The 13,583-nt window shown below is 43.9% G+C and overlaps 1 protein-coding gene across 1 annotated transcript in view; it reads right to left on the bottom strand.

Annotated features, from left to right (window-relative positions):
* Positions 1-13,583, bottom strand: part of mfn1b (mitofusin 1b) — a 51,388-nt gene that overhangs the window by 7,032 nt on the left and 30,773 nt on the right. The window contains exons 12-16 of the mRNA XM_084309002.1: positions 13,315-13,419; positions 10,476-10,578; positions 5,034-5,260; positions 1,123-1,302; positions 147-343 (exon numbers count right to left, since the gene is read on the bottom strand). Of these exons, the coding sequence (XP_084165128.1) occupies positions 147-343; positions 1,123-1,302; positions 5,034-5,260; positions 10,476-10,578; positions 13,315-13,419 (812 nt within the window). The remainder of the gene's footprint in view (positions 1-146; positions 344-1,122; positions 1,303-5,033; positions 5,261-10,475; positions 10,579-13,314; positions 13,420-13,583) is intronic.

The following is a 13,583-nucleotide window of genomic DNA, read 5'->3' on the forward strand; positions in this document are numbered from 1 at the left end:
TTGGCACCTTGCACGGTCGCCTCCGCCGTCGGTGTGTGAATGTGTGAGTGAATGGGTCAAATGTGAGGAACAAAATTGTAAAGCGCTTTGGATAAAAGCTGTTCTATATAAATGCACCATTTACAGGGCGTGGACTCGGGACTTACTGTTGGACCTGGTGGCTACAGTTGGCGCTGGTGAAGCTCACGATCAGCTGGAGCTTCTCCGTGGCGTAGTCCACGAACTGCCGCTTCAGAGCGCGCTCCTTGGCCTTGGTGGTCCAGGTCAGCCTCTCGTAGAGGTACAGCAGGCCGTACAGAGAGGCCGAGAGCCCGATGAGCCTCCAGCCCACTGTCCTCCACACCTGCAGAGAGGAGAGGCACCACATTCAGAGGGGCTGTTTGGGTTAATCCTTTCACTACCACACTACAGAAGGGTTTAAACACTTTCACTACCACACTACAAAGGGTTAACACGTTCACTTCCACTACAAAGGGTTAACACTTTCACTAGCACACTACAGGTTAACCCTTTCACTACCACACTACAGGATGTTAACCCTTTCACTAGCACACTACAGAAGGTTAACCATTTCACTACCACAGTACAAAGGGTTAACGCTTTCACTACCACTACAGAAGGTTAACCCTTTCACTATCACACTCCACAAGGTTAACCGTTTCACTACCATCTACAAAGGGTTAACACTACAGAACGTTAACCCTTTCACTAGCACACTACAGCAGGTTAACCCTTTCACTACAGAAGGTTAACCCTTTCACTAACACACTACAAAGGGTTAACACTTTCACTACAGAAGGTTAACCCTTTCACTACCACACTACAAAGAATTAACGCGTTCACTACATTTACATTTGACATTTTGTCATTTAGCTGACGCTTTTATCCAAAGCGACTTACAAGTTTTGAGGACAGCAGGAAGGGTACGACTCTATCAGCTGAGTAACAACACTACGTGGTAGTGAAAGGTTAACCGTCTGTAGTGTGGTAGTGAAAGGGTTAAGAGTTCCAAAACCATTTCATGTTAAGGATCCTCAAATTAGGCCACTAACCCCATTTTCATAAGATTTTTAGTCGTTTGATTTAATTTAGCACCTGTCGCCAAGTTAGAAACCAACTCACCACTCCTCCGACGATGACCACACTCATGGAGGTGCGCGAGGTCAGAGATGCCAGGTTGGTTGCCATGGCCACCATCAGCTGCTCCTGGGTCATGACCGCCGTCTCGTGGTTGGGCGGGGCCGCAATGGAGGAGGGACCCGAGGACGGCGTGAGGGCCGGGGGCAGCGCTGGCCGGGCCATCTGGGCAACGACACAGAGACAAGATACTTTTTTATTTTTTTGTATCTCTCTTTCTCTGATTTTTCTCTGTTTTCTCCCCGTCCCAATTTAGTCGCTGTGCCAATTCCCCCCCTCCCCTACCTGGTTGTTGTGCGCATGTTCCTCCTACTGGTCGGTACAAGGGAACCCTGAAGTCATCCGCACGCTTCCTCCGACACGTGCGGCGACAGCCAGTGGCTCTCTTCTCACCTGGCAGCGAGGACTCTCATTGGTGAAGTGTAACGCGTGGGAGGTCACGCTGCCTTCCTCAAGTCCTGCCTCCGCTGAGCAAGCGCCCAGACCTGACCTGTAGGCGTCGCTGTCCACAACGCCAGTTTCCCACCCACGGCTTCCCTCCCCCTAACCCAGCCAAACGAGTTAGTATAGCGATCAGCCCAAGCCAAGGTAACGCTGACTCCGGGAGTCGAGACCGCAGCCTCTTGCATTGGTGACGAGCGCAATCTCCGCTACGCCACCTGACCGCCCCGAGAGACAAGAAGCTTGAAGCTGTTCTTTATAGGGACGCACTCATACAGATGGACCTTGGATATGGGAGCCAGGCACGACGCTGGGTTAAGATCAGGTCCAGTATCAACAGGTCTGGGTTAAGATCAGGTCCAGTATCAACAGGTCTGGGTTAAGATCAGGTCCAGTATCAACAGGTCTGGGTTAAGATCAGGTCCAGTATCAACAGGTCTGACGCTGGGTTCAAATGTAACGAAGAGTAAAGACCCTAACCCTTATCAAAACAGTAGTCAACGTGTATATTTTCAGCACTACGTTTGTTTAGCAATGATTTTAAGTGTTATTAGCGAAATATGAGCTCATAAAAAATCTATGCACATTGCATTGGAAAACGTTAGATTTAGACGACGCGAGAACAGGAAATCACTCATAAAATCGTTGTAGTCGAGAGAAAGGGAAGACCCAAGGCTTTCGATGGATGTCTAAATTTCATAAAACTTTTATAAGAGGTATTACACGACCATAATAAGAGCCATTTATAGGCCTGGCATTTTATATTCTATATTCATATTTCATATTGCATGTGTCCGGATGGCAAAATTCTGTACTGTATCTACAAAACGTTACCCCTGTAAATTATCTGCCCTTTGTTCATTTGCTTAGCTTTTTACTATACTTGTTCTAGAAGTAGCTGAATGAGCTCAGTGGCATCTTTTTGCTTTTGATCATTGTTAGCATGGTGTTATTCACCGTCAAAGATGGAAAAAATTTACAAGTAACCGATACAATATATCTGACACTGGGAATACATTCCCTGAGGTATGAGGTTCTCTAGATGTAGATACCAAGAACATGCAAATGGGCCTTGTAGTTGTGGAGCAATTCTTCATTTACTTGCGTATGTACTTTTAGGTGAATGTTCGGAAAATATGGCTATGGAAAGAATTTCCTCAACACTAAAATCAAGTACCAACAAACAGCCACTGCCGCTTTTGCCTTTTTCACACAGATCATTTCTCATAAGGAGAAGAAATTCTGTCTAATCTGGTCGACACTTTAAAGCACTCAAGAGTCTGTATCTGTGAGAGAGGGGGGGGGGGGGGGGGAGTTGTATCAGTGCATTCCTAGTTTAGTCATTTAAGTTGTCAACAACCCAACTATTCAGTTCCAGTAACTGGCAAACTCAATGTATTCATTCATACCGGAGTCTCATGGCCAGTACAGAGAGACTCAAAAGGAGCTTCTATCCCCAGGCCATCAGGATGCTCAATGACTCTATGGAACAATAATAACCCATCCATCTATATTCATTGTACACACAGCCGTACTGTATTGTACCCATTCTGCAATCTGTTAATAAAATGTTCAATCAATCAATCAAACATGCACACTCACTTTAAACATTCATTCACTTTAGACACTTTTTAACACTACACCATATTGCATCTATTTATTACTAAAAGATGTGCACTACTCATTGTTTGCCTTTTGCTTGCATTTTGTACTTTAGTTTTGTATATTCTGTATAGTGTTTGGTCTTTCTTTAATCTTTAACTTTTTTTTTACTGTATGAAGCACAATCAAAACAAAATAAAATTTTGGGGAGTCTCTAAAATACTGACAATAAATGCAAATTTTGCCATGCATTTCTATTTTACAAAAGTTTCGGTATAGTCATCATCGTGTATAATGCGTAAAATTACTAAATGTATGATTCATGATTGCTCACTAATTCGCCGTAATAGATAGCGAAATGCATGCTATTCTTGCATCGGAGCGTGGCGGCGCTGCAGGCACAAATTCACCCACGTTTTATCAGAAGAAAAAAACAAAACATCTGCTCCGGTAGGATGTTTTCTCTCTCAGCAGGTGCATAACGTTGCTCTAATTACAGAGCCTATTATATTAACCCTTTAATCGCCAATGACGTGTTAAGACGTCATTCCTCGCCATGCGTAATCTGCCAATGACGTTTTACAGCGTCTTTGAGATCAATATTTCAAAAATCTGTCATGGTAATCATATTTCACCGACGGATCATTGACGGGTGCTGGGGACCTCCACTCAACTCTCCAACGGTTCAATATCGCCACCTGGTGGCCGATCGCCAAACCGGAAGTGGGGAAGTGGGGCCGGAAGTGCTTGGTGCCCCCCCTATTCCGTCCGCCACTCGCGATCGCTCCCGGGACTCCATCTTGACACACTGGATAATCGATCGGTTGCCATAACTCAATAAACAACGTTATTTGGACGTATATATTATTATACAACCCGGAAATGGTTCATCTAGATCAACATCCCATAATAGCGAACTTTTTGCTCCAGTATCATCCCCCATCGCTACGAGGAAGCTGCGGTGAGTTTCAGCGTTTTTGATTATTATTATCCATACAAACTGCTATGATCAATATATCACCCATACTACATGATTCATTTAATGTCGGTCATTGCATTATAAACGACCCCCCCCCCCTCCGGTCACCAGCAGATGATGGGTCATGACGTTTAGGACCTTGTACAATTGAAATTTTTTATCTGACGTCAATCGCTAGCAAACTGCATTTGATGATGTAATATATGCATAAATGGCTATATCTCACGTTCTAGGAATTACTGCAGAAAACGATAAAAACATATTTATACAGTTTTTATATGAATGTGTGAATGAAAAAGTAAAACGTTCCTACACCCTGAACAATAGCTAATCGATGTTGAATGGGCCATAGTAATGTCAATTTAGCAATACAATTTAAAAAGTTATAGCCCTGCAAAGTAGGTGAACATCTCCATAGACAAATAGAGCTGGCAGTGATCAGACATTGATGGATATAAGCGTGGCAGAGAAAGGGTTAAGAGGTGGTGTGCCCCTAGTGTTCGAAACATAAATACAATACCATTACCATAAATAATACAATTTCCAATATGCCGGTTTTGGCTTCTACAGTATGGTTATAGTGTGTTGGTTACATGCGCAGCTGCGCTTGTCTCGTGTCTTTTAGTGTTGGATCAGAGCCAGAGGGGCTAATCTGAGCATGTGTATTTCAATATGTGCGTCTTCATCATGCATGCAGACCTGTGTGGACTATGTGTGGTTCTGTAACGTTACTCATCTACAGCAAGCGTCACAGTAAAGTCCTCACGCAGAGCTACTGACCCCCCCCCCCCCCCCCCCCCCCAAATACAAATAAAAAAGAGCTCCCCCGAAGACCATGGTATGGTTTGCACACTGCCGATGACCCCACGGTTACCTGGAAGTTGTTATCCACCAGTGTGAGGGCCCTCTGCGCATTGGCCGGGCCAAGGAAGCGGTGGACCAGGCAGCTCCAGCCCAGTGAGAACTGGAACTCGATGTTCTCCTGGAAGTCGCTGCAGAGCGTGGCGCAGTTCAGGTCATAGCTCAGGTCGAACTTCCCTCTGGGTATCAGCATGTGGATCTGGGCCTGAACACCGGGGGGCAGCAGAGGCTGCATGCACTCTGGGACAGGGAGAGAGAGAGTAGTACAGTGAAGGAGAGTAGGGTGCTTATCGGAGGTCCGTTTTACAGACGCCCCACTTATAGCTAAAAGGGATGATATGATGTCATATCGGCGTCAGATCCTAACCCATGGTTGTTGTTGTTATTCCCTGTACTACCAAAGTCATCAATCTAGGCAGCTCGAGTGAATGAATTTACACCAGAACTAGTCTCTTAAACAGACTTCCTTTTCTCGACATGGAGAAAAGGAAGCATAAACGAGGCAGGAACTGGCGTCCTCTAAAATGTAATATGAACAAGCCACATCCTGCTGCTCCCGCCTCCTCCTTGTAATCACACCACACCGTCTTGTGTCCGCAGCACGTGTGCCATAATAATATGAGCTAGCGAGGAGGGTAAATATAGCAGGCCGGGTGTGGGTGCTGGGTGTTGTGGGACACGGCCCGAGAGCCGAAAGGTTTCATCCATCTTCGGTGCTGGGCTTTGTTCTCTGTATCCACTAAACAATCTTATTAAAACTTATTAGAGGACGACATGAATAAGGCAAAGACATTTAACAAGGAGAATGCAATTACGGTATACAAAATCAATACCTTAATATCTAGGTCAATTATTTGCATTCTCTGTCTGTTGTAAATACAAACGAAAAGGGCTGTGTGTGTATACATGCAATACATTCTCAAAGGGTAGTGGGTATAAAAATGAAATAATCTATACCTCCATCAAAGATTATTAACCTGGCTGTAATATTTATAGTTTTGATCTTTAATGGTCATCTACAATGGGGAAAGATCACAGGTGGAACCTCACTCTTCAGGTCTATAAATCACAGTGGAACCTCACTCTTCAGGTCTATAAATCACAGTGGAACCTCACTCTTCAGGTCTATAAATCACAGTGGAACCTCACTCTTCAGGTCTATAAATCACAGGTGGAACCTCACTCCCCAGGTCTATAAGGGGGCTTTCTCATTAGGAACGGGTGCTCCGCTCCGTCCTCGCTCCGTCCCTGAGTGTGAACTCCCCACCCCCCCTCCCTCTCCCCCCTCTGGTTTGTGTACACACTGCAGTATTGGTTCGCTTCGGGTTTTGTTTACTGTTTGCGTTTTGAGCGTGTAAGCTGCCGTAGGCGATGATGTCACACTCGAACGTCAGCACATGAAGAGTTGAAAACACGGTGATGGAAACTGGATGCCCGATATAAAGAAACGATTCAAACGAATAACCAATAAATATGAAGTTATCTTTGAAACTCTTGTCAAGCCATGTCAATATAACCCACCCCCTTTTCTCACGAATGGAACTGGTGTCGTGGAGTCCGCTTTGAGCGTTTTCCAGGGTTAGCGGCTTAGCCTAGTCATGGGATAACTTAGTTAGCAGCTAACGTTAGCCCATTGCTCAAGTCAATTATTATATTGCATGTCATTGAAGGTCCGCGCTGGTCTGTGTCTATAATGAAATGAGAGGAAAGCTCTGCGCTAAAGCAAGCCTCATCTCAGCCGCGACAACATACTCTATGTTATATAAAAATAATCTTGCGGTCTACTTGAAAATCAGCCTGCAATCTACCGGTCGATCACGGCCGACTGGTTGGGCAGTGGGCACCACTGGTCTATAGAAATAAATGCATTTGAACAAGAAACCAATGTATAGATATAGCAATGGCAAAAAAAATTGCCAGGCCTAATGCGAGCCAGGGAAGTCTTGGGCTTGTAACGTGGCTTCATCTCGAAGTTTTCATCCACTGAACCGTGAGGCTCAACATGCTTGTTTGGTTGAGGTCTGAACTCGCCAAATTGCCCATAAATATCGTTTTTGTGGGTATTGTCCAGTTGTTACTGTATGTTTTTATCTGCCCAAAATTCAAGCAAGCATGAAAGCATTACAGTAAGCTTGCACACCACGCCCCACTCCTCGTCGGGGACGCTGGTTCGCACCCGAGACCACCTATTCCAGCGGTCCAGGTTTGGAGCGAATCAGCGTCCCCGGGGACGGGGCGTTCTCATCACGCGATATTCTGGTGCGATCGCGCTGATTCGACCCCGATGGCTAGTGTGAACCCCTAAATCACAGGTGGAACCTCACTCCCCAGGTCTATAAATCACAGTGGAACATCCCTCTCCAGGTCTATAAATCACAGGTGGAACCTTCCTCTCCAGGTCTATAAATCAGTGAAACCTCACTCCCCGGGTCTATAAATCACAGTGGAACCTCACTCCCCAGGTCTATAAATCACAGGTGGAACATCCCTCTCCAGGTCTATAAATCACAGGTGGAACCTTACTCCCCAGGTCTATAAATCACAGTGGAACATCCCTCTCCAGGTCTATAAATCACAGGTGGAACCTTACTCCCCAGGTCTATAAATCACAGGTGGAACATCACTCCCCAGGTCTATAAATCACAGTGGAACCTCACTACTCCCCAGGTCTATAAATCACAGTGGAACCTCACTCTCCAGGTCTATAAATCACAGTGGAACCTCACTCTCCAGGTCTATAAATCACAGTGGAACCTCACTCTCCAGGTCTATAAATCACAGTGGAACCTCACTCTCCAGGTCTATAAATCACAATGGAACCTCACTCTTCAGGTCTATAAATCACAGTGGAACCTCACTCTTCAGGTCTATAAATCACTGCCTGCCCAGGTCTATAGCAGGTCATTTTCACTTAAAGGGGAACTATTTTACTATTTCTTTCACTATTTGGGCACTTTTACACAATTCCTGTGAGTCTATGGAACACCTCTGTAATATATATATTTTTTTTATTCATTGTTTTGTATTTCTAATCAAGTCCTCAAAAACAGCATTTTTCTACCTCAAGATCTCGAGCCGTTTTGAGCTGATGTGGCAAGAGTGCAGGGGCCACTGTGTGCAGCTCATCTTCTATCTCAACATTAACATGCAGCGGTGTCTTTATGACATCACATATAGGGCACATTTTCAGATGACTCAGTTCAGTGAGGGTGAATATTGTGAGAGGAGAATTGGAAGAATGCGCCAATATGAGAATTTTGAGACATAGATCATATTAATATAAGTTCACATAGCTAGGAAACAATGCTAAACACTCAAAAAGGCCATTTATAAGATAGTTCCCCTTTAACCAGGAAAAAAAACGAACAAACATGAAGCAAGAAAGTCAACCAGACCAAAGTGAATGTAATATAGATGTTGTTAGAACATGTGATGTAGTAGAACTGGCCAGTGTTGTGCAGCGTTAGAGAACATGTGATGTAGTATAACTGACCAGTGTTACAGAACATGTGATGTAGTAGAACTGGCCAGTGTTGTGCAGCGTTAGAGAACATGTGATGTAGTAGAACTGACCAGTGTTACAGAACATGTGATGTAGTAGCTGTCTAACGCCTGTCCCGTCTCCCTGTCTTCCTACGACTTGCTGTCCTGGAGTGTTGACCGGAGTGTTGGACGTCCCGTGACGAAGGCCGGGAGATTGCGACCCCCTCTGCGTGCCCCCCTGTCTTCGGAGGTCTCGTAGTGGTGACCGGAGTGCCGGATGTCCCGCGATGATGTCGGGAGTTCGCGACCCTCTCTGCGCCACCCCCCTTCCCCCTGTCTCCGGCTGTCCCTGAGCAACGACCGGAGTGTTGAATGTCCCGTGACTAAGACGGGGAGGACGTGACCCTCTTGCGCCGCCCCTGTGCCTCAAATAGATCCGCTATCAACTCTATCTTTAATCTTTCAAAATGTTCAGTTGCTATCGCTATTAGCTCTATCTTTAATTTTTCAAAATGTACAGTTGCTATTGCATGCACTCATCTGTGTCTCACCACACACATGAGTGCATGCTTACCAACTGTCCGTCTGCAACACTACTATCACCGACATCTAAGAAGGGAGATCCCCCCTTGAACGGCCCTTCTAAGGTTTCTCTCCTCCACATTGCCTGTGGAGCTTTTTTTCCCTATTGTTAGGTTTTAGTGAGTTTTTCCTTACCTTCGCGTGGGGTATGTCTGGGAGTGCTTGCATTCTTTCATTTATTTGCATTCATCTAAAAAAATTTTGGACCCTATGGTGTTCTTGTTCTGTTCTTGACTTATTGTTATGTTGTCTTCTTGACTTGTTTAAAGAAGACCTGTACGGCCCATGGGGACATTAACGTGTGTTGTCGGGCCCTATAAATAAATTTGATTTTTTTTTAGTAGAACTGACCAGTGTTACAGAACATGTGATGTAGTAGAACTGGCCAGTGTTGTGCAGCGTTAGAGAACATGTGATGTAGTATAACTGACCAGTGTTGTGCAGCATTACAGAACATGTGATGTAGTAGAACTGACCAGTGTTACAGAACATGTGATGTAGTATAACTGACCAGTGTTACAGAACATGTGATGTAGTAGAACTGACCAGTGTTACAGAACATGTGATGTAGTATAACTGACCAGTGTTACAGAACATGTGATGTAGTAGAACTGACCAGTGTTACAGAACATGTGATGTAGTATAACTGACCAGTGTTACAGAACATGTGATGTAGTATAACTGGCCAGTGTTGTGCAGCGTTACAGAACATGTGATGTAGTAGAACTGACCAGTGTTGTGCAGCGTTAGAGAACATGTGATGTAGTAGAACAGTGTTGTGCAGCGTTAGAGAACATGTGATGTAGTAGAACAGTGTTGTGCTGAGTTACAGAACATGTGATGTAGTAGAACAGTGCTGTGCTGAGTTACAGAACATGTGATGTAGTAGAACAGTGTTGTGCTGAGTTAGAGAACATGTGATGTAGTAGAACAGTGTTGTGCTGAGTTACAGAACATGTGATGTAGTAGAACAGTGTTGTGCTGAGTTACAGAACATGTGATGTAGTAGAACAGTGTTGTGCTGAGTTAGAGAACATGTGATGTAGTAGAACAGTGCTGTGCTGAGTTACAGAACATGTGATGTAGTAGAACAGTGTTGTGCTGAGTTACAGAACATGTGATGTAGTAGAACAGTGTTGTGCTGAGTTACAGAACATGTGATGTAGTAGAACAGTGTTGTGCTGAGTTACAGAACATGTGATGTAGTAGAACAGTGTTGTGCTGAGTTACAGAACATGTGATGTAGTAGAACAGTGTTGTGCTGAGTTACAGAACATGTGATGTAGTAGAACTGTGTTGTGCTGAGTTACAGAACATGTGATGTAGTAGAACAGTGTTGTGCCGAGTTACAGAACATGTGATGTAGTAGAACAGTGTTGTGCCGAGTTACCCAACATGCACTTCTGGGAGGACTGGACCGAGGCGTTGACGGCGTCTGAGCAGCGGAAGGCCAGGTTCTTCCCCATGCCCTCCTCCACGTGGGTCAGCAGCTCCTGTCAGAAGAGGACAGCAGCTACAGGTCAGAGGTCAAAGCTCAGACGAAAACAGTCCCAGGAATAGTGTCTCTCTGTTATTGTAAGTCTGTAAGCGAGCTGCAGGACGAGCGGTACCTTGTTATGATCATAGTGGTTATACAATAGGGCTGGGCGATATAACGATAAATATCGCGATATATTTTAATAATCGATATCGAATATCGAAATAAAAAAAAAATCGAAAAAATAGTTTTTTCTTTAAAAAAAATTTTTGACCTGCAACAGGGCAGTTTTGAAACCAGAGACAGTGGACAGACTTGTCTTTCTTGCCTGCAACTTAAAGTAATGGCTTTGCTTGTCCAAATGACAATACTGACCAAATTGAGATTTATTTTTCTCTTGTCCATTTATTTTGTTTGCTTTCTAATGTAAAATACAGTTTGAAACCGTCTGTACACAGTAGGCTATGTGTGCTAGCAGAACTAGACTCCAGTCACGAGTCACGGTGCACATGTGCGGTGGTTTGTCCACCAAAAAAGCGCCAAAAGATCGAAAATAAACTAGCAGAGCCAGAACTGTTCAACTCCCCTGGAGCCACAGCCAGCAGAGAAGCCGGTTTACTTTCGCTTTTAAACCAGCTGCAGCCTGAGAACTGGAGTGTGAGGGGATGTAACACTAAAGATGGCGGCAATGACAAAGAATTGCTGCAAAATAAACATACATCTGTTGTTCAATTTTTTTTATACTTATAACAATTCGATAATTATCGATATCGAGAAATATGATAACATTATCATATCGTTATCGCGATATGATTTTTTTCCATATCGCCCAGCCCTATTATACATCTTCACATTTCACTGAATAGAAAACAAACAAGGGCCTGGTACTGGTATATTGATGAGGTTAGAGATCTGGGCATGCTCAGACGAGCCTTAACTCATTGAGCGCCACGCCCTTTTCCCATCTTTACTCAATGGCGCCAGCGTTATTTACCATTGTAGCGATGTTTGCAGACCCATCGTGTGTTCTGTATTATAGCTATGGAGACAATAGTATGGCTCATTTGACAGGCATTGTTCATAGTCCATCACTGAATAACCAGTTCATTTCTACATACTGTAGTTTGTGCACCATTACACGCTAAACATCGCCCCTTTCCAAAATAATCCAGTCTTTTTTCATAGATCGCGAGATATGACGCGTTATATGCAATATGCCCAAATCGTTCTGGTTGCTCGCCCGAAACCCCAAATACTTCCAAATCAAAAAGGTATATACCATGTACATAGTCTTCACAAAATCATCAAGGGGGGGGGTCGTTTTAACTCAAAACTGTGATCGTTACCAAAAGCAAGTTTTACGTAAAAAAATAATACCAGCAGGTTACCTAAGATAGACCTTACCTCAGTCAAAAAGTACTCCAAAATGAATAAATCCCAGTCGATCCCATGGCGATCGCAATTACTTGTGTATATTGGGCATGGCTACCATACGGAAAATAATAGCTGAGTAGGGATGGGTACCTTTCACATTTGAATCGATACCGGTACCCAACGGTACCTTTCTCGGTACTTTAGTGTCAAAAAATGGTTATTTACCTACCTCAGTCGTAAAAAAAAATCCAAACTTCAAATAACTACAATTCCGACCGTTTTCGGCTTGCCATTGCTCCGACTGCTTTGTTGTTGAATTAAGTCAAATCCTAGGTAAGCATATATTGTGCGTGTGAACGTTGACATGAAGAAGAAAAAAATTCGGTATCTCACTTGAATCGATACTCGGTAGTACCGACGTGTTTCGGTTCGGTACCTTAAAAGTACCGAATTCGGTACCCATCCCTAGCTCTGAGGCACCAAATCTTCCACCGATTGCTATGTTGTGATCCACTCCTAGGCGGAAACAGCCGGAGTGGATCACAAGACAAGTGATATCCCCAGTTCCTAGTTCAAAAGGTAGTCGATATTGCCACCTGGTGAGATTCGATCGTCATTGCAATTCCAACATAGGCAGATGAGCCAGGGAGACCTAGGGAGCTCCGGCTGAGTGTATGAACAGGGATCAAAGGAAAAAAATCAAAAGCTCAACCGCTGGTGGCGAAACCAGACTATACTCGGGTATGGCACAGAAAGAGTTAAAGGGGCACATCACAAAAAAACAACAATGCTGATTTATTTTGCACATAATTTCACACACATCCAAGAACAGTTTTGCACATATTAATTCAGTTCGATAGTTATTGAGAGTAAATGTTTGACCAGTGATGTCATTGGGGACGTTGAATCTTGTGTTGTGTTAATTACAGCTCCATGAAATTATGTAGATGGAAAATTATCAATACCTTGTCTTATAGGGACGGTTACCATGATTTGTATGGTATGACAGCTGTAATTAAAACAACACAAGGATTCAATGTCCCTGATGATCATATTCAAACAAATGTACAGTACTCTCATTAACTGTCAAACTAAATTAATGTGTGGAAAACTGTTTAGAGTGTTGAATGTGTGTGAGGTTATGTGCAAAATAAATCTGCATTGGTTTGTTTTTCAGGGTGAAGTGAGCATTTAATGAAGTTTTTTTAGTTTGACTGTATAGTTTGTTAGATAGCATGTCTAGTCATGGGGCACCTTGACAACAACTCAATATACTGTATCTTAGCAGCTCTGTGACACAACCCACGGTGATCAATCAATTTAGTTATCTCTCCATGCTACTCACAGACCTCTCTATCTAGGTGGTCCTGCTACTCACAGTCTTGTAGATCTTGATAACATGAGGGGAGGGGTGGAAGTCGGCCTGGAACTCGTCGATGATGACGTTGAGACGGCAGATCTCCTCCCCCATGGCACTGGACACCTGGTTAGAACAAAAATACACACTTAGTATTAGTAATACAGCAAAAAATCCCATTATTCCTTCAAAAAAGGCACCTAGCTCTACCAGCTGTCAAGCTTGACGTCGATCCCTCAACAGGTTGATTATTATTTTAAGATCTGTATGACTTTCCAGTTATTCCAGAC

This window comes from Notolepis coatsorum, assembly GCF_963971535.1.
Source record: "Notolepis coatsorum genome assembly, chromosome: 2".
NCBI lineage: Eukaryota > Metazoa > Chordata > Actinopteri > Aulopiformes > Paralepididae > Notolepis > Notolepis coatsorum.